Source organism: Thamnophis sirtalis, unplaced genomic scaffold (genome assembly GCF_051295495.1).
Source record: "Thamnophis sirtalis isolate CommonGarterSnake01/CBP01778 unplaced genomic scaffold, rThaSir2_p1.2 scaffold_6, whole genome shotgun sequence".
Taxonomy (NCBI): domain Eukaryota; kingdom Metazoa; phylum Chordata; class Lepidosauria; order Squamata; family Natricidae; genus Thamnophis; species Thamnophis sirtalis.
Genome location: NW_028261386.1, coordinates 1,303,345 through 1,325,174, shown reverse-complemented (window position 1 = coordinate 1,325,174; position 21,830 = coordinate 1,303,345). Strand labels below are relative to the sequence as shown.

The 21,830-nt window shown below is 45.5% G+C and overlaps 1 protein-coding gene across 7 annotated transcripts in view; it reads right to left on the bottom strand.

Moving 5' to 3' along the window:
- BCAS3 (BCAS3 microtubule associated cell migration factor) overlaps positions 1 to 21,830 on the bottom strand; it is a 686,211-nt gene that overhangs the window by 514,804 nt on the left and 149,577 nt on the right. For all 7 annotated transcript variants that reach the window (XR_015696858.1, XM_087717092.1, XM_087717090.1 and 4 more), the window contains exon 13: positions 16,499 to 16,592. Coding sequence is in view for 6 of the 7 variants with exons in the window: in XM_087717092.1 (XP_087573218.1) it covers positions 16,499 to 16,592 (94 nt within the window). In the remaining variant the exon portion in view is untranslated. The remainder of the gene's footprint in view (positions 1 to 16,498; positions 16,593 to 21,830) is intronic.

The following is a 21,830-nucleotide window of genomic DNA, read 5'->3' as shown; positions in this document are numbered from 1 at the left end:
GAGGGTCCGGATCTCTACGGGGAGATCGTTCCATAGGGCCGGGGCAGCAACAGAGAAGGCCCTCCCCCGGAGAAACAGAATAACAATGAGGGGGCAAAAAGAATCAGTGAGAACAGGAGCGACTCCCGACTTCCCCGACTTCCCCATTGACTTTCCTAGTAGGAAATTGGCAGGCAACATTGAAAAGGTTCACCATGTGACTGAAGCAGCCACAACTTTTGTCAAATTTCAATCCCACGGGAGTCACGGGAGTCCTGGATTTTGTGGGCACATTCTGTAAATTAGTCCATTTGAGGTTCATTGGTTCGAAAACAAGTTGTGCTTTCGTCCAACTGAAGATTACAAACAAAGAGACACGAGAATTTTATTAGCGTCTACACTCTGCTGACCGACTGTATCGCAAACCCTTTTACAATAATCCTTTCCAACATTCCACTGATTGGAAAGAATAAAAAGGTTATTATTTTTCCAGAAAAGCGGGGGGGGGGGGGGGGGAGGAACACAGAGAGTGGATTCTATTCACACCAGTGCGGCTGAGCGAAAGAAACTATGAAAGAAATGCTAGTGGCAAACAAGAACTTATGTTTATCTCCTGCTGTACTAATGTTTAACTCACATCGTAACATTTATAGCTCCGGGTTAAGCTTTGGCATTAAAAATTGAAAGCTGAAATATTGCTTCTGCCACTGGAAGTAGTAATCAGTCTACTCCAGCTGCAGTTCTACAATGCAAGCACAAAGAATTTACAAGGAGCCTCTCTCCGTTATACTGTCAAATTCACCCAGAGTTCAGGGAGAGCGGTTAGTCGTGACTGGCTTCAAATTGGCATTTAACCACCGGCCTGCAACAGCTAGGATAATGATGGAAAAGTTGTTTTTTTTTTCAGGCAGGGATGATACTAAGCTGGCAGGAATAGCCAACACCCTAGATGATAGGCTTAAGATCCAGGTGGAGCTTGACAAACTTGAAAACCGGGCTCAATCTAATAAAATGAAATTCAATGTAGAGAAAAGTAAAGTCTTACACTTAGGCAAGGAACACCCAAAAGTACACATAGACCCGAGGTGGCGCAGTGGTTAAATGCAGCACTGCAGGCTACTTCAGCTGACAGCTGTTCTGCACTTCGGCAGTTCAAATCTCACCGGCTCAGGGTTGACTCAGCCTTCCATCCTTCCGAGGTGGGTAAAATGAGGACCCGGATTGTTGTTGGGGGCGATATGCTGACTCTGTAAACCGCTTAGAGAGGGCTGAAAGCCCTATGAAGCGGTATATAAGTCTAACTGCTATTGCTATTACTGCTATATAAACTGGGTGAAACCAGGCTTAATAGCAGTGACTGGGAGAGGGATCTTGGGAGTCTTACTGGACAACCAGTTAAATATGAGCCAGCCGTGTCCAGCGGCAGCCGAAAAAGCCAATGCAATCCTAAATTGCATTAACAGAGGGATACAATCAAGATCAAGGGAGGTACTAACACCACTCTATAAAGCCTTAGTAAGGCCACACCTAGAGTCCTGCATCCAGTATTATAAAAAAGATGTCGAGACTCTAGAAAGCGTGCAGAGAAGAGCAACCAGGATGATTAGGGGACTGGAGGCTAAAACATACGAAGAAAGGTTGCAGGAACTGGGCCTGGCTAGTCTAGTGAAGTGAAGGACCAGGGGAGACAGGAGAGCAGTCTTCCAATATTTGAGGGGCTGCAACAGAGAGGAGGTGGCCAAGCTATTTTCCAAAGCACCCGAAGGCCAGACAAGGAATAATGGATGGAAGCTGAACAAGATTCAACCTGGAAATAAGGATACATTTTCTGACAGTGGGATCAATAAACCAGTGGAACAGAAGTTGCCTTCGGAAGCTGTGGGAGCTTCATCATTGGAGGCTTTCAAGAAGAGATGGACAGCCACCAGTCAGAAATGGTGTAGGGTCTCCTGCTTGGGCGGGGGCTGGACTAGATGACCTACAAGGCCCCTTCCAACTCTGTTAATCTGTAATCTGTAAAACCATCCAGATATTGAGAGAAATGTGAACATTGCTCCCTTCCAGAAAGACTGCAGCTAAGTCAATCCCATTGACGTAGAAGTAAATCAAAAATGAAAATTTCAGTAAGTTTGTGGGCTCTGCCAAAAAAGCCTGGATCCTTTCACGATCAGCTCAGGGTGGAAAATTTTGCTTTGGGTACCGAGCTGACATTTTTAACCCTCGCTTGCAAGGCCATGCAACACGTCAGAATTGCCAGAAAATTAAATGAGTATATTCCACTTGCAATGCAAACCACATCATGTGTTCCAGCTCTGCAGACCTACCAAGGAGAAAAATCACGTGAAGTATTAGTACCGCTTTTTAAAGCCTTAGTAAGGCCACACCGGGAATCCTGCGTCCAGTTTTGGTCACCACATTACAAAAAAACCCGTTGAGACTTTGGAAAAAGTGGTGGTGGTCATGCCAAAAATCAAAAGAATATTGGCAGAAAATCCAAAAGTGGCTGATAGTGATAAACGAAGAGGAAATAGAATTCACACCGGAACTATTTCTTTGGGGAATTATAAATAATAAATATAACACGGGGGTAATTTACTTAACAATGCATATTATTACGGCAGCAAGAATGGTCTTTACCCAAAATTGGAAAAACAGGAAAGCTACACAGGAAGGGGAAATAATTAGGAAAATTCTGACTTGTGCTGAAATGGATAAATTGAGGTGGGAATTGAAGAATAAAGACGAATCAAAATATGACAAGATCTGGGATAAAGTTTATCGATGGTTGGAACAAAAAAAGGAAAGACTCAAAATAAGCAATGGCTAAGATTCATAGAATGGAGACTAGAATTATGTATGAAACTATAATAGTGAAAGTATATGAGATAAACACAAAGCATTATGGTTGGAAATACAATATTTCTATATTTGTAAATATGGAACAGATCAAATGTTAAAAAGCAGGGCGGTTACAATGTATAACTTTGTTTCTTAGCATGTATGGCATAGATTTTGCTAGGACAGTTATACTGTGTCCAATGTTTTAATTCGGGTTCAATAAAAAAACTTTTTTAAAAAATGGAAAAAGTGCGGAGAAGAGCAAGTAAGAGGTTTAAAGGTCCGGAGACAAAGACATATGAAGAATGATGGCGGGATTTGGGTTTGACCAGTCTAGAGAAAAAAAATACTTAGGGGGAGACATGATAGAAGCATTCCAATATTTGAAGGGCTGCCATCAAGAAGAGGTGGTCAACTTATTCTCCAAAAAGCAACTGAAGGCTGAACAGGAAACTAATCAAGGGGAGAAGCAACCTGGAATTAAGGAGAAATTTCCTGGCAGTGAGGACAATTAATTGGTGGAACGGCTTCACTCCAGAGGTTGTGAGTGCCCCATCACTGGAGACTTTTAAGAAGAGGCTGGACAGCCATTTATCCAGGACCATGGGTGAAATTCAGCAGGTTCTGACAGGTTCTGGAGAACCAAGAGCAGAAATTTTGAGTAGTTCGGAGAACCGGCAAATGCCACCTCCGGATGGCCTCAGAGTGGGGTGGGAATGGAGATTTTGCAGTACCCTTTCCCTGCCACGCCCACCAAGCCACGCTCACAGAACTGATAGTAAAAAAAAAAAGAGGAAATTCATCACTGTCCTGCATGGTATGAAGTCTCCCGCTTGACTGGGGGTGGGTGGGTGTTGGACTAGACCTCCAAGGTCCCTTCCAACTCTATCATTCTATGTTCTATGTACCTTCCTTCCCTGCCAAGCTGGATCTCCAACGCTCTGCCACAAACGCAGCTCTCTCTCTCTCTCTCTCTCTCTCTCTCTCTCCCTCTCTTTCTCTCCCTCTCTCTCTCCCTCTCTCTGTCCCTCTTTCTCTCTCTTTTTCTCTCTCTCCCTTTTCTCTTTCTCTTTCTCTCCCCTCTCTCTCTCCCTCTCTCTCTCCCTCTCTTTCTCTCTCTCTCTTTCTCCCCCTCTCTCTTTCTCTCTCTCTCTCTCTGTTTCTCGTTTGCCACTTTGATACAGGTGGGATACAAACCGACAAACCAACAATTCCTCAGCGATGCCTATTGTTCTGCCTGACAGTCCTGCAACCTTAAAATCTTCAGGTATACAATCGGTGACTTATAAACGCTTCTTGTTTGAAATGGAGCCTTTTCTCGGTCACCTGCCTTAGGCCGCAAGTGCCCAGTCCTCATGGAAAACAGGCACGTACCTTTTAACAGCCAACCATAATTGGGATTTTCACTGCAAAGCTACAAAGCAAACTCCCCCATTTTTTTTTTTCTAATTTCAGTCACTTGCGCCTACAAATCTATTGAAATCTAGATTGTACAAAACGGCTTCTCGGGATTCAAACACAGGCCTGCCAAAAGCCTTTTTTAAGAGTTCTAAATTCCTCATTCGGACATGAAATTAAACAGGCTCCTTCCGGGTTTTACGACAAAAGGGGCAGTTTTGCTCAGAGAAAAGCGAGCAAATTCGGTTCAATTTCAATTCAGTTCAATTCAGCCTTTGGAGTCACCCCAGGTCTGCTTCCCCTGCCTTAGCCACAAGCCTTGAGTAACGGGTGTTCCTCAACTTACAGCCATTCATTTAGCGTCCATTCGAAGTTACAACGGCGCTGAAAGAAGTGACTGATGACCGTGTTTCACTCTTCCGACGGTTGCAACATCCTGGTGGTGACGTGATCAGATTTCAGAAGCTTAGCAACTGGCATGGATTTGTGACGGCTGCAGTGTCCCGAGCTCATGTGGTCCCTTTTTGTGACCTTCTGACAAGCGACATGAGGATTCATTAACCATTGTGTTACTAACTCAACAAGTGAAGCAATTCACTTAGCCAGTGTGGCAAGAAAGGTTGTAAAACGGGGCAAAACTCACTTCACAGCTGTCTGGCTGAGCAACATAAATTTGGGGATCCGTTATGGTCATACGAGGACTGCCTATCGTGCAGAAAAAGTTAATTTGCAGGCATTATCCACATTTCCCTTCGACGCACCACAGCTCCCAAGGCACACGCAGCTCCTGTGAGAAGCAATGAGCTCTTGGCATCATAATGAATGGATTGAAAAATGGCCAATGTAACCACTGGACAAGGAACTTGGGGGAGGAAATGATGGCACACGGAAGATAGCGACGGGAAGCTCAATTGCACCATCCCCACATTCATCCCCCTCCGGTTCTTTTCCCTGGCTGACTAATTTGCAAAGGCAGTGGGGCGATCCTTATCAGAGGATTCGATTTTATCTCCAGATGGAACGGGAGCAGATGGGAAAACACACCCAGTGGAGGAGACTTTGAGAAGATGGATATGCTGACACGGAAGTGGAAACAAAAGTGCACGGACACCCAGGTTTTTCATCCGACATTCAACGTCAGGCTGTAAACTCTAGTTCTGTCCTAGTCTTGAAAGTCACCTGGGTGACTTTAGAGCCATTCATCAGGAGATGATGAATTCTAGTTCCGCTTTAGCCGTGAAAGCCAGCTAGGTGATTTTGGGCCAATCACCTGGAAATGGTGAGTTCTAGATTTGTCTTAGCCGTGAAAGCCAGCTGGGTGACTTTGGGCCAATCACCCAGAGATGGTGAGTTCTAGTTCCTCATTAGCCATGAAAGCCAACTAGGTGACTTTGGGCCAATCACCTGGAGATGGTGAGTTCTAGATCCGCCGTAGGCATGAAAGCCAGCTGGGTGACTTTGGACCAATCACCCGGAGATGGTGAGTTCTAGTTCCTCATTAGCCATGAAAGCCAGCTAGGTGACTTTGGGCCAATCACCCGGAGATGGTGAGTTCTAGTTCCTCATTAGCCATGAAAGCCAACTAGGTGACTTTGGCCCAATCACCTGGAGATGGTGAGTTCTAGATCCGCTGTAGGCATGAAAGCCAGCTGGGTGACTTTGGACCAATCACCCGGAGATGGTGAGTTCCAGTTCCTCATTAGCCATGAAAGCCAGCTAGGTGACTTTGGGCCAATCACCCAGAGATGGTGAGTTCTAGTTCCGCCTTAGCCATGAAAATCAGCTAGGTGTCTTTGGGCCAATCACTTGGAGATGGTGAGTTCTAGATCCGCCCGAGGCATGAAAGCCAGCTGGGTGACTTTGGGCCAATCACCCGGAGATGGTGAGTTCTAGTTCTGCCTTAGCCATGAAAGACAGCTGGGTGCTTTGAACCAGCCCAACTCACCTCACAAGGTAGTGGTATTTGTAGGGAAAAGCGGAGGAGGAAGGGATGTTGGATATGCCGTTTCCAATTATGTGTAAAAAATAATAACAACAAAGGTAGGATATAAATAAATAAAATACATTAAAATATCCCAAAGCAAGCCATGGCAATATGTATGCTTTTTCATGTCCACATCCCCCTTTATTCTCCTCCATCTATGGCCCCTTTCAAAAACTGGAACCAGTTCTGCTAACATCACCCCAAAGTCCACATGGTGAGTTTTCCTTTTTAAATCAGCTGTGTGATTTACAGATGATGCAGGCAGTGTGAGAGGAAACAGAGGCAAAGAGATTCAGCAACAATCGTTTGCAATGCCTGATGGTTCTGCCCTATCCATACAATCCCCTGGTCCAGTTCATGGTGCTGAGCCAAGAGTTGCCAGTGTTATAAATGCTGCCATTAAAATGTTTGTTTTAATTCTGACCTCGGAGTCACAGCTGAATGTGAATTAAATGTGAACCAAACAAGGCAGGCAGTGGGAAATTGGAAAACAGACTCCAGGCAGCTGTTGGGCTGGCTGGCTCACAACAACAGACTTTAATTTGGCACTGGAGCCAGACACCGCACCCTGTGTGCCAAGAATAACAGAACAACAGAGTTGGAAGGGACCTCGGAGGTCTTCTAGTCCAACCCACTGCTCAAGAAAGAGACCCTATACCAGTGATGGCAAACCTTTTATCCACAAAGTGCCCAAACTGTGTGCATGCGCATGCCCAAACTGAAAGTCTGGCCCACAGAGTGCTTAGATCTGGCCCATGGGGCTGCCCTGGAAACAGGAGGCCGTCGCAGCCAAAAACAGAGCTCAGGAGCCCGTTTTCTCTGGCAGAGCGCTTGGGCCACCCCAGGTGCCCCCAACACAAGTGACATCGAGCTGGCCACGCCCCCCCCCAACCAGGTCAAACACAACCCTGATGTGACCCTCAATGAAATTTGAGTTTGACACCCCTGCTGTAATAAACTTTGTTCCCTAAACCGGTTGTCTGGTAAACTGGCAAGATTCGTCTTTCTCGCCATGTACATGTATACATCTGAACTAGACGGGGATGTTTCTCTGTGTCATATAATATATGTGGGTATTTGTACAATTTTGTATTTATTTATTTATTTGGTCATGTTTATATAGTGTGTATTGGAGGCGGTGAGTCTTTGAGAGGTGTATGCGACAAGATTTCATTTTAATGTATGTCGATTAGTATACATTTGAAGTGACAGTAAAGTTATTCTAATTTCTGACCTGATAATGTTTCCGATTGTTAGCTGCCCTGAGCCTATTTTATAAACAAACAAACAAGTACCATATTTTTCGGAGTATAAGACGCACCTTTTCCCCCCGAAAAAGAGTGTGCATCTTATACACTGAATACATCATTTCTGGCCTCCCGAAACCCTGCCCCCTTTGCAAAAATGGACGTGCAGAGGGTTTGGGAGGCTTGTAGAGTGCTCCTGGGGGCGAGGGAGGGCAAAAACCGGGTCATTTTTTTGCTCATTTTTGCCCCCCCAGCCCCCAGGAGCACTTTGCAGGCCTCTCAAACTCTCTGCATGCCCCATTTTTCACAAAAAGTAAGGTGTGCAGAGGGTTTGGGTCAGTGGTGGGTTTTGGGAGGTACGGCCCGATACTGGCGTACCAGTGGCCACTGGGACCAGCGGCCACCGTACCAGAATAGTGGCTCGTTAAGCCCACCTGCCCGTCTACCCACATTCCTTACTGCTTTTTGAGGGAAACAGGCCAATTATGCGCACCCGCACAGCGTACGACGCCTGTGTGACCTCTGCCGAGCAACTGGGGTGTCGCAGGGCGGTGGCATGTGCAAGCATGCGCAGCATGAGTGCCCAAGGTGGACGCCCAGCCCTGACGCAGGGTACCGGTTGCGATGGTATCTGGAACCCACCACCGGTTTGGGTGGTCTGCAGAGTGCAAAAACTTTTTTTTTTAAATTTACCTCTTCAAAACCTGGGCGCGTCTTATACTCTGAAAAATACGGTAATCAGGCATAATAAGGTATGTCTTATTTATGGACTTCCCAAAAGTCACTGAAAAACCTTTTTAACAAGCAGCCCCCGTTGCTTTGGAGAGCGCTATTATACAATCTATGAAAATAGTATTTAGAGCCTGTATAATTGTTGACGGCTAAGTGCTAATGACATTATATAAACAGGCATCAAAAGTCACCACTTCATACAGTGGGGAAAAAAGGATTTAGTCAGCCACCAATTGTGCAAGTTCTCCCAAAAAAAGAGAGAGGCCTGTAATTGACATCATAGGTAGACCTCAACTATGAGAGACAAAATGAGAAAACAAATCCAGACAATCACACTGTCTGATTTGGAAAGAATTTTTTTGCAAATTATGGTGGAAAATAAGTATTTGGTCAATATCAAAAGTTTATCTCAATATTTTGTTATATATCCTTTGTTGGCAATGACAGAGGTCAAACGTTTTCTGTAAGTCTTCACAAGGTTGGCACACACTGTTGCTGGTATGTTGGCCCATTCCTCCATGCAGATCTCCTCTAGAGCAGTGATGTTTTGGGGCTGTCCCTGGGCAACACGGACTTTCAACTCCCTCCAAAGATTTTCTATGGGGTTGAGATGTGGAGACTGGCTAGGCCACTCCAGGACCTTGAAATGCTTCTTACGAAGCCACTCCTTCATTGCCCGGGCGGTGTGTTTGGGATCATTGTCCTGCTGTAAGACCCAGCCACGTTTCATCTTCAATGCCCTTGCTGATGGAAGCAGGTTTGCACTCAAAATCTCACAATACATGGCTCCATTCATTCTTTCCTGTACACGGATCAGTCGTCCTGGTCCCTTTGCAGAGAAACAGCCCCAAAGCATGATGTTGCCACCCCCGTGCTTCACAATAGGTATGGTGTTCTTTGGATGCAACTCAGCATTCTCTCTCCTCCAAACACGATGAGTTGTGTTTCTACCAAACAGTTCTACTTTGGTTTCATCTGACCAAATGACATTCTCCCAATCCTCTTCTGGATTTTATTTATTTATTTATTTATTTGGAGTTTTTATATGCTGCCCAACCCCAAAGGACTCCGGGCGGCTTACAAGAAACAACGACAAAACAATTTAAAACAAGAGACACCCCTCATACATTCATTCTAGTTGGAGCCGGACCCCAACAGTGAGGTCAACAGCCCCAGGCCTGCCGGAATAGCCAAGTTTTTACGGCTTTCCTGAAGGCCATGAGAGTGGGTATGGTCTGGATTTCCGGGGGGAGCTGGTTCCAAAGAGTCAGAGCAGCCACCGAGAAGGCTCTCCTCCGAGGGCCCGCCATCCGACATTGTTTGGCCGACGGCACCTGAAGGAGGCCCAATCTGTGGGATCTTACTGGCCGCTGGGAGGTATGTGTCAGCAGGCGGTCTCGAAGGTATCCTGGCCCTAAGCCATGTAGGGCTTTAAATAACCAACACCTTGAATTGAGTCCGGAGACCAATTGGTAGCCAATCCAGCTCACGGAGGATAGGTGTAACGTGGGTGTACCTCGGCACATCCAATATCGCCCACGCTGCCGCATTCTGAACTAACTGCAGTCTCCGAACGCTTTTCAAGGGTAGCCCCATGTAGAGCGTGTTACAATAATCCAGCCTCGAGGTGACAAATGCTGATCATCCAAATGCTCTGTAGCAAACTTCAGACGGGCCCAGACATGTACTGGCTTAAGCAGGGGGACACATCTGGCACTGCAGGATCTCAGTCCCTGGCAGTGTAGTGTGTTACTGATGGTAGCCTTTGTTACGTTGGTCCCAGCTCTCTGCAGATCATTCACTAGGTCCCCCGGGGGGTTCTGGGATTTTTGCTCACCATTCTTGTGATCATTTTGACCCCACGGGATGAGATTTTGCTTGGAGCCCCAGATCGAGGGAGATTATCAGTGGTCTTGTATGTCTTCCATTTTCTAATTATTGCTCCCACAGTTGATTTCTTCACACCAAGCGCTTGCCTATTGCAGATTCAGTCTTTCCAGCCTGGTGCAAGTCTAAATTTTGTTTCTGGTGTCCTTCGACAGCTCTTTGGTGTTCACCATAGTGAGTTTGGTGTGTGATTGTTTGAGATTGTGGACAGGTGTCTTTTATACTGCTAACAAGTTCAAATAGGTGCCATTAATACAGGTAATGAGTGGAGGACAGAGGAGCCTCTTAAAGAATATAGCAGTAGACTTATATACCGCTTCATAGGGCTTTCAGCCCTCTCTAAGCGGTTTACAGAGAGTCAGCATATTGCCCCCAACAATCTGGGTCCTCATTTTACCCACCTCGGAAGGATGGAAGGCTGAGTCAACCCTGAGCCGGTGGGATTTGAACCGCTGAACTGCTGATCTAGCAGTAGCCTGCAGTGCTGCATTTAACCACTGCGCCACCAGGTCTGTGAGAGCCAGAAATCTTGCTTGTTTGTAGGTGACCAAATACTTATTTTCCACCATAATTTGCAAAAAAATTCTTTCCAAATCAGACAATGTGATTGTCTGGATTTGTTTTCTCATTTTGTCTCTCATAGTTGAGGTCTACCTATGATATCAATTACAGGCCTCTCTCATCTTTTTAAGTGGGAGAACTTGCACAATTGGTGGCTGACTAAATACTTTTTTGCCCCACTGTACATGCCACATTCCTGGGTAAAAATAGATCCTACCAGATTCAAGCAGTCAGGATGGTAAAAGGCTGGAGTTTCCAGAACATTGGCAAAAAGGTAGGCTAAGGCTAATACTCTATGTTGAAATGGCTTCACGAGTCAAAATGAATTTGGTTTTATTTATTCCATCATTTTTTAAAATATATTTTGGACCTGCCCAGCTCCCCCAGAGAGGGACTCGTTCATTCATAGGGGACAAATCCCAGTAAAAGGACAAACTTTTGGAGGTTCTAACCCAGTGTTTCTCAACCTTGGTGACTTTAAGTCCTTCAACTCCCAGAATTCCCCAGCTGTGCTGGATGGGGCATTCTGGGAGTTGAAGTCCACAGGACTTAAAGTCGCCAAGGTTGAGAAACACTGCATCTAATCAGTGGTGGGTTTCTATTTTTTCCTCCTACCGGTTCGCTCGTGCATGCGCAGAAGCGTCCAGGCGGGTGGGTGGAGCCTCCCCCGCTGCCTCTACTGGTTCTCCCGATCCGGGCCGAACAGGGAGCAACCCACCCCTGGTTCTAATGTACAGTTTGTCTATTCCTGTCGCGGTTTGAGAAGAGACTCTGCTGGGGAATCTATGACACTTCCCACCATGAAACCCTCACGCTAACTAACTAATGTCCAGCTCCATCTAGGCCCGTGATGGTGAAACCTATGGCACACGTGCCAGATCTGGCATGCAGAGCCCTCTCTGCTGGCGCACACGCCGTCACCCCAGCTCAGATCTCCGTGGCGGTTTCTTTCGTGAGCTTCTCTTTCCCTGCAAACGACGAAACAGAAGCTCGCAGAAGAAAAAGATGTTACCTCTTGCAGCCCTGCTGGTATTGGGAGGCCGTGGTCTTTGGGTCTCCTCTGCGCATGTGCGTATGTGTGTGTTTGTACGGAGGTGTGCACCTTTCAGTTTGGCCATGCGTGTGCACAGAGTTTGGGCACTCGGTGGATAAAAGGTTCGCCATCACTGATCTAGGCCAATGTTTCTCAACGTCAGCCCCCTGAAAGTGTGTGGACTTCAAGTCCCAGAATTCCCCAAGCAGCATGGGTGCACAGTATCTAGTTTCATTTACCTAATTTGGCAATGAAACATCTGCAAGGAAACAACCAAGCTCAGAGAACACCAAGGACCCCAGAATCCTGCTCCTTCTCCTCCTCCTCAGCTCCTCCTCCTCCCTCTCTTCTAGCACTGATGATGCCAAACTAGGTAACATCTAGTTACCTAGAAACATTTGCAAAAAAACCCCACCAAACTCAAAGACCACCAAGGACCCCACAGTCCTCCTCCTCCTCCTCCTCACCTCCTTCTATTTAGAATAGAATAACAGAGGTATAAGGGAACTTGGAGGTCGTCTAGTCCAACCCCATACTTAGGCAGGAAACCCGACACCACTACAGATAAATGGTTATCCAATCTCTTCTTAAAAACTTCCAGTGTTGGAAGATTCACAACTTCTGGAGGCAAGTTGTTGCACTGAGTAATTGTTCTCGCTGTCAGCAAATTTCTTCTTAATTCTAGGTTGCTTCTCTCCTTGATTAGTTTCCATCCACTGCTTCTTGTCCTGCCCTCAGGAACTTCATAATAGGACCGACTCCCTCTTCGTTGTGGCAGGCCCTGAGATATTGGAGGACTGCTATCATGTCTTCCTTAGTCCTTCTTTTCATTAAACTAGACGTACCCAGTTCCTGCAACCGTTCTTCATATGTTTTAGCCTCCAGTCCCCTAATCCTCTTTCTTGCTTTTCTCTGCACTCTTTCTAGAGTCTCAGCATCTTTTCTATATCGTGGCGACCAAAACTGAATGCCGTATTCCAAGTGGTATTAACACTTCAAGTAATCTTGATTCTATCCTCACCCTACACTCACCCTTCTCTTCTAGCATTGATGATGTTACTTTCAAAAAATACAGTATCTACAAAGAAAAAGCCCAACCGAGCTCAGAGAACACCAAAGACTCCACAGTTCAACCCTGAGCTGCAAATATTCTAATCTATTGGTACTTCCAGAATCCACACGTACCTCAGATTTGGGTGGGGGTGGGGGTGGTGGCCTATATTAACTGGGGGTGGAGGCTTGTCCCTGTCATCAAACACACCATACAAGGAGAAACTGAGTTTTTTTTAAACAGGGAAATGGAATTCTCTTGATGCGACATAGCCTCCTCTTCGGAGGAAATATGAAAAGGCCAACATTGATTGAGTAGCACTTTTAGAGCAAGCCTTAACTGGGTCATTCTTCTTGGGATGGCAAAGCCTACTTGGGAAAGTAGCAGAACGGTGAAGGATTGCTAGATCTCCACACGTGGCAAACCACACCTAAGCCAACAACTCCTTCAGCCACACGCCTGATGGAACAGATGGGACCAGCCAGATCTTCAGCTTGTTCGGTTCCCGCCTTTAAAAAGTCTTCAATAATGTATGTATGTTCAACACCACCAAAAGGCCACCTATCGAGTTCCTGCAGTCTGGACCAGTTCTACTCCAGTCACCCGTTTAGTCTAGCCTGGTTTGAGATGGAACATTTGATTCTACTGGATAGCCATTCTTTCTTGTTATCAAGATTATACACATGCACACAAACACACACACACACACACACACAGATACACAGGATTCCAGGCAGACCATCGTATGTAGAACATTAATGGCTTGGAGGCCAGTTCATAAACACCTAAATCAGCCTTTTCTCCCACCCAGGCCGCTACCCCCCCCCCCGGCCCCCCAAATGGGGTAGATTCCTTCTGTCTGTGACAACCTCCCAATCTGCGGTCCGAGGCGCCTCTGCCTCTGGCGAACGCTTGCGGATTTACATTGGCAGGTCAGATGTGTTTTTATTGAGGTCACCGTCGCATCCTCAATGTTTGTAAACTGTTTGGGCCGTTTTAAATAAGGGGGAGGTCTTGGTTTAAATTATTTCTTGCCAAACTTTGAACAGGAGGAGGTTCCTGGGAACTTTGAGATGGGCTTCTGGCACATCATGATCTAAAGCACCTTTAGACTCACTAGGTGGTCTAAGCTAGTATTAGCAGCCTACTAGGAGTAGTGAGAACCTCAGCCTCAAGAGAATTGGGTTCTGATCACCCCAAAGCACGGAATGATCTTGGCTAAATGCTTTACCTAACCAATTTTATAGGCTCTTGTGAAAATAATTGACTTTATTATACTATCTTATTTGCTTTTTTTTATTTTAACATGATAGATAATTTTAACTTTTGGGCCTTTTGGACGTAAGTAAAATTGACTGATTGAATTTCGTAGCAATTAAGTTCTTTACGATCATTGTGAGCGTGACCTCTACAGGAAACAGCAGGTTAAAATCGTTTGAATTAATACATTCATGGAGATTGTTCTGTGTTCTGCTGGGTTCATTTCCCCAAGCCAAGATTCACTTAACTGCCGGGTTACTAACTTAACACCTGCAATCATTCACTTAACAACTGTGGCAAGAAAGGTTGTAAAATGGGGCAAAACACACTTAACAAATGTTTTGCTTAGCAACAAAAGTCTAGGGGTGAATTGTGGTCATAAATCAAGGACCAGAAGTTAGCCATTCCATTTAAGGATGGAGACTGCTTATGCACAAGCCTCATCCAGCTGAGAATAGCAATAGCAATAGCAGTTAGACTTATATACCGCTTCATAGGGCTTTCAGCCCTCTCTAAGCGGTTTACAGAGTCAGCATATCGCCCCCACAGTCCGGGTCCTCATTTCACCCATCTCGGAAGGATGGAAGGCTGAGTCAACCTTGAGCCGGTGAGATTAGAACCGCTGAACTGCAGATAACAGTCAGCTGAAGTGGCCTGCAGTACTGCACCCTAACCACTGCGCCACCTCGGAGAAGGGAAGGGGAGGGAAGGAAGGGAATATAGAAAAGAGAGGGGGGAAAGGAAAGAGGAAAGGAAGGAGAAGGGAATGAAAGAAAAGGAATAAAAGAGGAAAGAAAGTAAACGGAAGGGGAGGGGAGGGAAGGAAGGGGAGCAGAGAGGAGAGGGGAATCTATTGACGATGGAATGGAATGGAATGGAATGGAATGGAATGGAAGGGAAGAGAAGAGAAGAGAAGAGAAGAGAAGAGAAGAGAAGAGAAGAGAAGAGAAGAGAAGAGAAGAGAAGAGAAGAGAAGAGAAGAGAAGAGAAGAGAAGAGAAGAGAAGAGAAGAGAATCTATTGACAAGGAAAGGGAAGGGAATCTATTGACAATGGAAAGGAAGAGAAGAGAATCTATTGACAATGGAAGGGAAGGGAAAATAGAATAGTATTAAGAATAGAAAATAGAAAAGAGGGGAGGGGAGGGAAGGGAAGGGAAGAGGCAAAATGACTGTCATTGAGGCTTCAAAGACCACTTTCAGATGGTTTCCAGTCACTCCCAGCTGGGAAAAATTGGAGTAAAAAGGCATCTGAGTTACATGTCCAGGTTAAGCCTTAAGTGGAAAAGGATAAGTGGTATTAAATTTAGGAGAATATTGATGCAAACCTCAAGAAATCAAGTAAATTTTTTCAAGGGAGGCAGAGGCATTGTTCTTCCAATGGGAAATGACAGAGAGGAAGAACCATCAATTATCTTACTTTTCAAATACATTAATGCCCATTTCCTACATTTATTGGCGGTGACATCTTGACCCGAAGTAAATTTAATGCTGCAGCTCTCTAAATGTGGTTATAGAAAGTGGGTGCCATCAGAAGGACCCTTCCCTTTCTCTTGCTTAATAGCCTTGGTCAAGACTCAAGTTTACCCAAACGCTTAACTCATCAGACAGATCAGGTGGTTCCCAATATATCAGCTTTCAACAACATACCTTCTGTATATGGACTTACATATTAATAAGGTAAAGGTTCCCCTCGTACATATGTGCTAGTCGTTCCTGACTCTAGGGGGCGGTGCTCATCTCTGTTTCAAAGCCAAAAAGCCAGCGCTGTCCGATGATGTCTCCGTGGTCATGTGGCCACCATGACTAAACCATGAAGGTGTACGGAACGCTGTTCCCTTCCCACCAAAGGTGGTTCCTCTTTTGCTACTTGCATTTTTTAACCTGCTTTGGAACTGCTAGGTTGGCAGAAGCTGGGAAAAGTCACGGGAGCTCACTCCCTTACGCGGCGCTAGGGAGTTGAACCACTAAACTGCCAACCTTTCTGATCGACAAGCTCAGCATCTTAGCCACTGAGCCACCCTTTACATATTAATAGGAACATGAAAAAATGTGTGCCTTCCCAGACTAAGCGGGTACTCCAGTTGCCTGTTGAAAAAAGCACCCGCGGGACAACTGTGTTACTAAACTTAACAACTGCAGTGATTCACTTAACAACTGCGGCAAGAAAGGTCATAAAATGGGGCAAAACTCACTTAACCTCTTTCTTAGCAGTGGACATTTGGGGCTCAGTTTATGGTTGTAAATGGAGGACTATCTGCAGTTAAAAGGATGTGCAAAGGATGCTCTTTTTGGGGGGGGGGTGTCAGAATGGTCGAAGTTGTAGCGGATGGTCAGAGCAGATGAGATAAGAAATAAGGGTTGTCTATTTCAGAATCAAAGAAAGACAGAAAGCAAAATATCCAAGACAAAATAAGGTTGTTCAGGTGCCAATATACCGTTTTCAACCACGATTTCAGGGGGCAAACAAATAAAACTTTCAGCCTGATTGAAATAATCCATAATGCACCGCCAAAAAAAAAATGCTTACCGCTGGGGTTGAAAGCCATGCAGCAAATGGGCTTCTCGTGGGCCGGGAAGTGAGCTACGATGCCGTCACTGTCGGAGTCCTCGCTCACCAGCACCTGGGTAATAGAAAATGGAAGGTGAACAGCACAACTTACATTTGATTCTATTACATTAGAGGCCCAGGGATTCCTCTAGCAGTTAAGGCACCAGGCTACAAAGTGGGAGTTCTAGTGCCGCCTCAGGCATGAAAGTCAACTGGGTGACTTTGGGCCAATCACCAGGAGACTGTGAGTTCTAGTCCAGCCTTAGGCATGAAAGCTAGCTGGGTGAGTTCAGGCCAATCACCAGGAGACGGTGAGTTCCAGTCCTGCCTTAGGCATGAAAGCCAATTGGGTGACTTTGGGCCAATCACCAGGAGACGGTGAGTTCTAGTCCCACCTTAGGCATGAAAGCTAGCTGGATGACTTCGGGCCAATCACCAGGAGAGGGTGAGTTCTAGTCCTGCCTTAGGCATGAAAGCCAATTGGGTGACTTTGGGCCTATCACCAGGAGACGGTGAGTTCTAGTCCCACCTTAGGCATGAAAGCTAGCTGGATGACTTCGGGCCAATCACCAGGAGAGGGTGAGTTCTAGTCCCACCTTAGGCATGAAAGCTAGCTGGATGACTTCGGGCCAATCACCAGGAGAGGGTGAGTTCCAGTCCCGCCTTAGGCATGAAAGCCAGCTGGGTGACTTTGGGCCAGTCTTTTTCTCTCTGCCTAACCCACCTCACAGGTTTATTGCCGCAAGGAAATAAGAGGAGGAAGATATGTTAGATAACTTTGCCACCTTGAGTTATTTGTACAAAGAATAAAGGTGGGATGCAAATATCATAAACCAAGGAGCAAACAAATAAAGTATTCCTTTCCTAAGTCATCCAAGTAAGGGGTGACCCCATAAAGATCATTAGGCACAAGGATAGTTATATCTGCTAGCAAAGGGCCTCCTTCCACCAGCTCAAGCATCTTCCACTGGGAGTCAGAATGAGGTATGGTAAAAACACGACATGGGGTCAGACCTGGGTAGCATTTCATGTTATTTCATGAAATCACCATAGACAACTCCATTTTTTACCAAAGCACAACCCACCAAGTTCCCCAGGAGTTCTTACTAACACAAACTTATCCGAAGGAGGCACCTGACTCCATGCACCACCTCTCCTTCAAGTCATTGTCAACTCTTACTGACCACAATGATAGACTTTCTCCATGGTGAATTATCCCTAATCTAGACTTCCAAAATTATTATTTTTTCAACCTGTTCTATGGGATACTTAGTGCTCTCTGAGCTTGGCAGGTTTCTTGCAGGTGTTTCATAACCCAACTGGCTAACATCATCAGTGCCAGAGATGATGATGGAGATGGAGGAGGAAGATAATTGCAGGGTTCTTGGTGCTCTCTGAACCTGGTGGTTTCTTGTAGACGTTTCATGACCCAACAGGGTAACATCCTCAGTGCTAAATGTCAACTCATAAAGTTGCCATGGTGAAGGAAGGGCGGGGGAGTGCATTCCACGCATACCTTCGGCTAGAGTCGGATCTCAGATTACTGCAGCAGACTTGGGAGGGGTGCACCTCATTGGGGAATGTGATTTATGACACAGACTGAGGGGAGGGGAGGAAGAGGGTTAAAGTTCAGCTATAATTCAAATGAGGCTCAGATCTGACTGCAATAAGGTTTTGCAAAAATGACTAGATGACTAATAAATGACTAGTTTTCTTTTGAAATTTGGCTCCAGACTCATGACTCATGAATCAATTTTCTTTTGAAACTTGGCTCAAGACTCATGACACTAGAAGGGAGTGGGGTTTGCAGGGAGGAGGAGGAGGAAGAGAAGAACAACTGTGGGGTCCTCGGCGCTCTCTGAGCTTGGTTGTTTTCTTGCAGGCATTTCATTGCCCAGCTAGGTAACATCATCAGTGCTAGAAAAGAGTGGGGTTCGCTCACTGTTTACATACAAGTGGTTTGGCCTATCAGTGCGGGTGGGAGTGTTGATCTCTTGTGGGGTCCTTATTGCTCCCTGAGGTTGGCTGTTTTCTTGCAGACATTTCTTTAATCCAATAGCAAACATCATCAGGGCAAAACCCCGCTTTCTGTGCAATTCTGCACAACTGTGCAATGGCCCTTGTATATGCAGTTGACGAGAGACTGTGTTGTGTGAAAAACAGCACTATCCACTCGGCAATCCAACTGAGGTCGAATCTAATGCACCACTGAGACAGCTGTGGTATTGTTGATTAAACTGAGTCTTCATCGAGGTCGTAAATATTCATTGAACGAGTTGCGAGTAATTGTTATAGCTAATCCAGAAATCTAATATTGGTTGTTGTTTTTTCCCTAAATCCCCCTCAAGTTAGACATGATACTTTTGGCCAACCTTACAGCTGGCTAACAGGAAAAGATGCATCCTTCCAGCCCAACACAGTGATATAATTATTCGGCAAGATGTATAATCACAAAGGATAATTTCCAACGCACAAGCTGACATAGATAAAAGCACCTCTAAAAATATTCTGGCTAAGGGCAAACAATTTGCAGGGAAAAGGCTAACTATCCCCAATGGGGAACCTCAGTGGATCGTCTCTTTTTAATGGAATCCAGTATCAAACTAGTTTGATTTGAGCTAGCTTCGGTTTAGTCAGAGCTATTAATCTCCAACAAAAATTTCTTCCTGAGAAAAAACAGAGATCCTTCAATAAAAATTAAGGCAGGGTCACCAGATGCCGAGATTGTATTGTCATATGTGGTGGACATGTTCAGAGGGAATAAAAACATTGGGCAAAAATTCATATGTGGTTGGAAAGGATGATACAGCAGCATATTGATTGAAAGCCGGAACTGTTTTTGTTGGGTATTTTACCAGAGAAATATAGTATAGAAAATATATATTTGATTATTCATGTAACAACTGCAGCTAGAATTGTATTTGCACAAAATTGGAAAATGGAAAAAAAATTCCCTCGGAGGGAGAGGGAATTAAAAAATTATTAGACTGTGCAGAAATGATCAGATTAACGTTGGCAATTAAAGAGAAGGAAGAATCGGAGGGGGATGTTTTTTTATCACTGGATAGAAAGTGAATATAGGCGAGAACAAAGAGAAATCTGAATAAATTGGGAAAGAAAACAGAATTATAGGGGAGGAGCTGAATTAAAAGGCAATGGAAATGTAAAGGTAAATGGAAAGATAAGAATATATTAAAAATGATGTAAATGTTAAACATGATGACACACAAATTGTACTCAGATGACATGGAAAGATAAGAATACATTAAAAATGATGTAAATGTTAAACATGATGACACACACATTGTACTCAGATGACACACTGCCAGATTAATGGTGTAAGAGTAGTTGTGGAAAAATATTTTTTCTTACATTAAAATATATAAATAAATAAAAATTAAGGCAGGTGCTCTGAAGTTCAGAGGGAATGGAGGAGAGAGGGGGGAGGGAGGGAAAGAGAGAGAGAGAAAGAGAGAGAAAGAGAGAGAGAAAGAGGGGGATAGAGAGAGAAAGAGAGAGAAAGAGAGGGAGAGAGAGAGGGACGGAGAGAGAGAGAAAGAGAGAGAGAAAGAGAGAGTTCTCTTCTATAAGGTACAGAGGAAGATGAGGAAGAATGATAGGATCACAGGACTGGAAGGTACCTCAGAGGTCTTCTAGTCTAACCCACTGCTCAAGGCATACTTTGAATGCTGTGGGAGAAAAGAAATTGCAGACTACAGGAACCAGGAGCACCATTCAGGTGGCCCTGAGGACAGAGATAAACCTCCAAGGGGCCTCAACAGCTCTCTAAAAGGATGCAAATGACCAGCTGTCTGCAAGGAGTATGAATCCTTCCATCCTCAGCCATCCGGTCAGAGTGGAAGAAGCTTCTTGGATGAGAAGTGAAACTTCTTCAAAGAAAAAACAAAAAAAGCACCTTTGGGTCAAGGCAGAAGACCTTATATATGAAGGTCAAATAGCTGCCCAGTCTATTTTCAAAAACTCCTCCAAAGATGGAGCACTCACAATCCCAGAACACAAGCTTTTCCACTGATTAATTGCTCTCATCATCAGGAAAATTCCTCCTTATTTTCAGATTGGATCTCTCTCAGGTGAGCTTCCACCCCATTACTTCCTTGTCCTGTCCTCAGGTACTCTTGGGAATAAGCTGACCCCCCTCTTCTTTGTGGAAGTGCCTTAGACATTGGAAGACTGCTATCCTGTCTCCCTTGGTCCTTCTTTTCATTAGATCTTCCCAGTTCCCGCAGCTGTTCATCATACGATTTATCCTCCGGCCCCCTCATCATCTTTGCTGCTCTTCTCTGCACTCTTTCTAGAACAGGGGTGTCCAACTCGATTTCATTGAGGGCCACATCAGGGTTGTGTTTACCTTGGAGGACTGGGGTGAGGGTGGGGCATGCCTGGGTGGGGGGGATGGTAGGCGTGACATGGGACTCGTGCAAGGGGCGCCCGTGGTGACCAAATGCTAAGGCAGGACTTCCCTAAGACCCTAACTCACTCTCATTATAATCTTCCTTCCTTCTTTTCTTCTTTTCCCTTCCCTCTTCATTCTCCTTTCATCTTCCTTCCCCTCTTTCCTTCTTTTTCCTTCCTTGCTCTCTTCCCATCTTCTCTTTTTCTTCGCCTTTCCTCTTTCCCTTTCTCCTTTCCTGTCCCTTCTTGCACACTCAAATGCAATAGGGAAGAAACATTTCTCCTTTTGTTTTGCTAGCCCTCTGCCAGCGAAAACAGAACTTGGGGCGAGTCCCAATTTTGGCCTGGACGGCCTCCCGCAGCTTCATTTTCACTGGCAGAGGGCTGCGGGAGGCTGTTGCAGCTGAAAACTGGGCGCAGAGAGGCTGCGCGCAACTCCCCCCCCAGCTCCATTTTTGCTAGCAGCTCCGTGGGCTGATCTGCTATTTCCAGCAAACCACCCACCCACCCCAGGCCAGATCCGAGCACCCCGCGAGCCGAATCTGGTCCGCGGGCCTTGAATTTGACACCCCTGTTCTAGAGTCTCAACATTGTGGCAACCAGAACAAGAAGCAAGTGTGGCCTCACTAGTGGGGTGTAAAAGTTTAATGAAAAGAAGGACCAGGGGAGACAGGATAGCAGTCTTCCAATATCTCAGGGGTTGCCCCAAAGAAGAGGGAGTCAAGCTATTCTCCAAGGCACCTGAGGGCAGAACAAGAAGCAATGGGTGGAAACTAATCAAGGAGAGAAGCGACTTAGAACTGAGGAGAAAACTCCTGACAGTTAGAACAATTAATCAGTGGAAGAAAAGTTGCCTCCAGAAGTTGTGAATGCTCCAACACTGGAAGTCTTTAAGAAG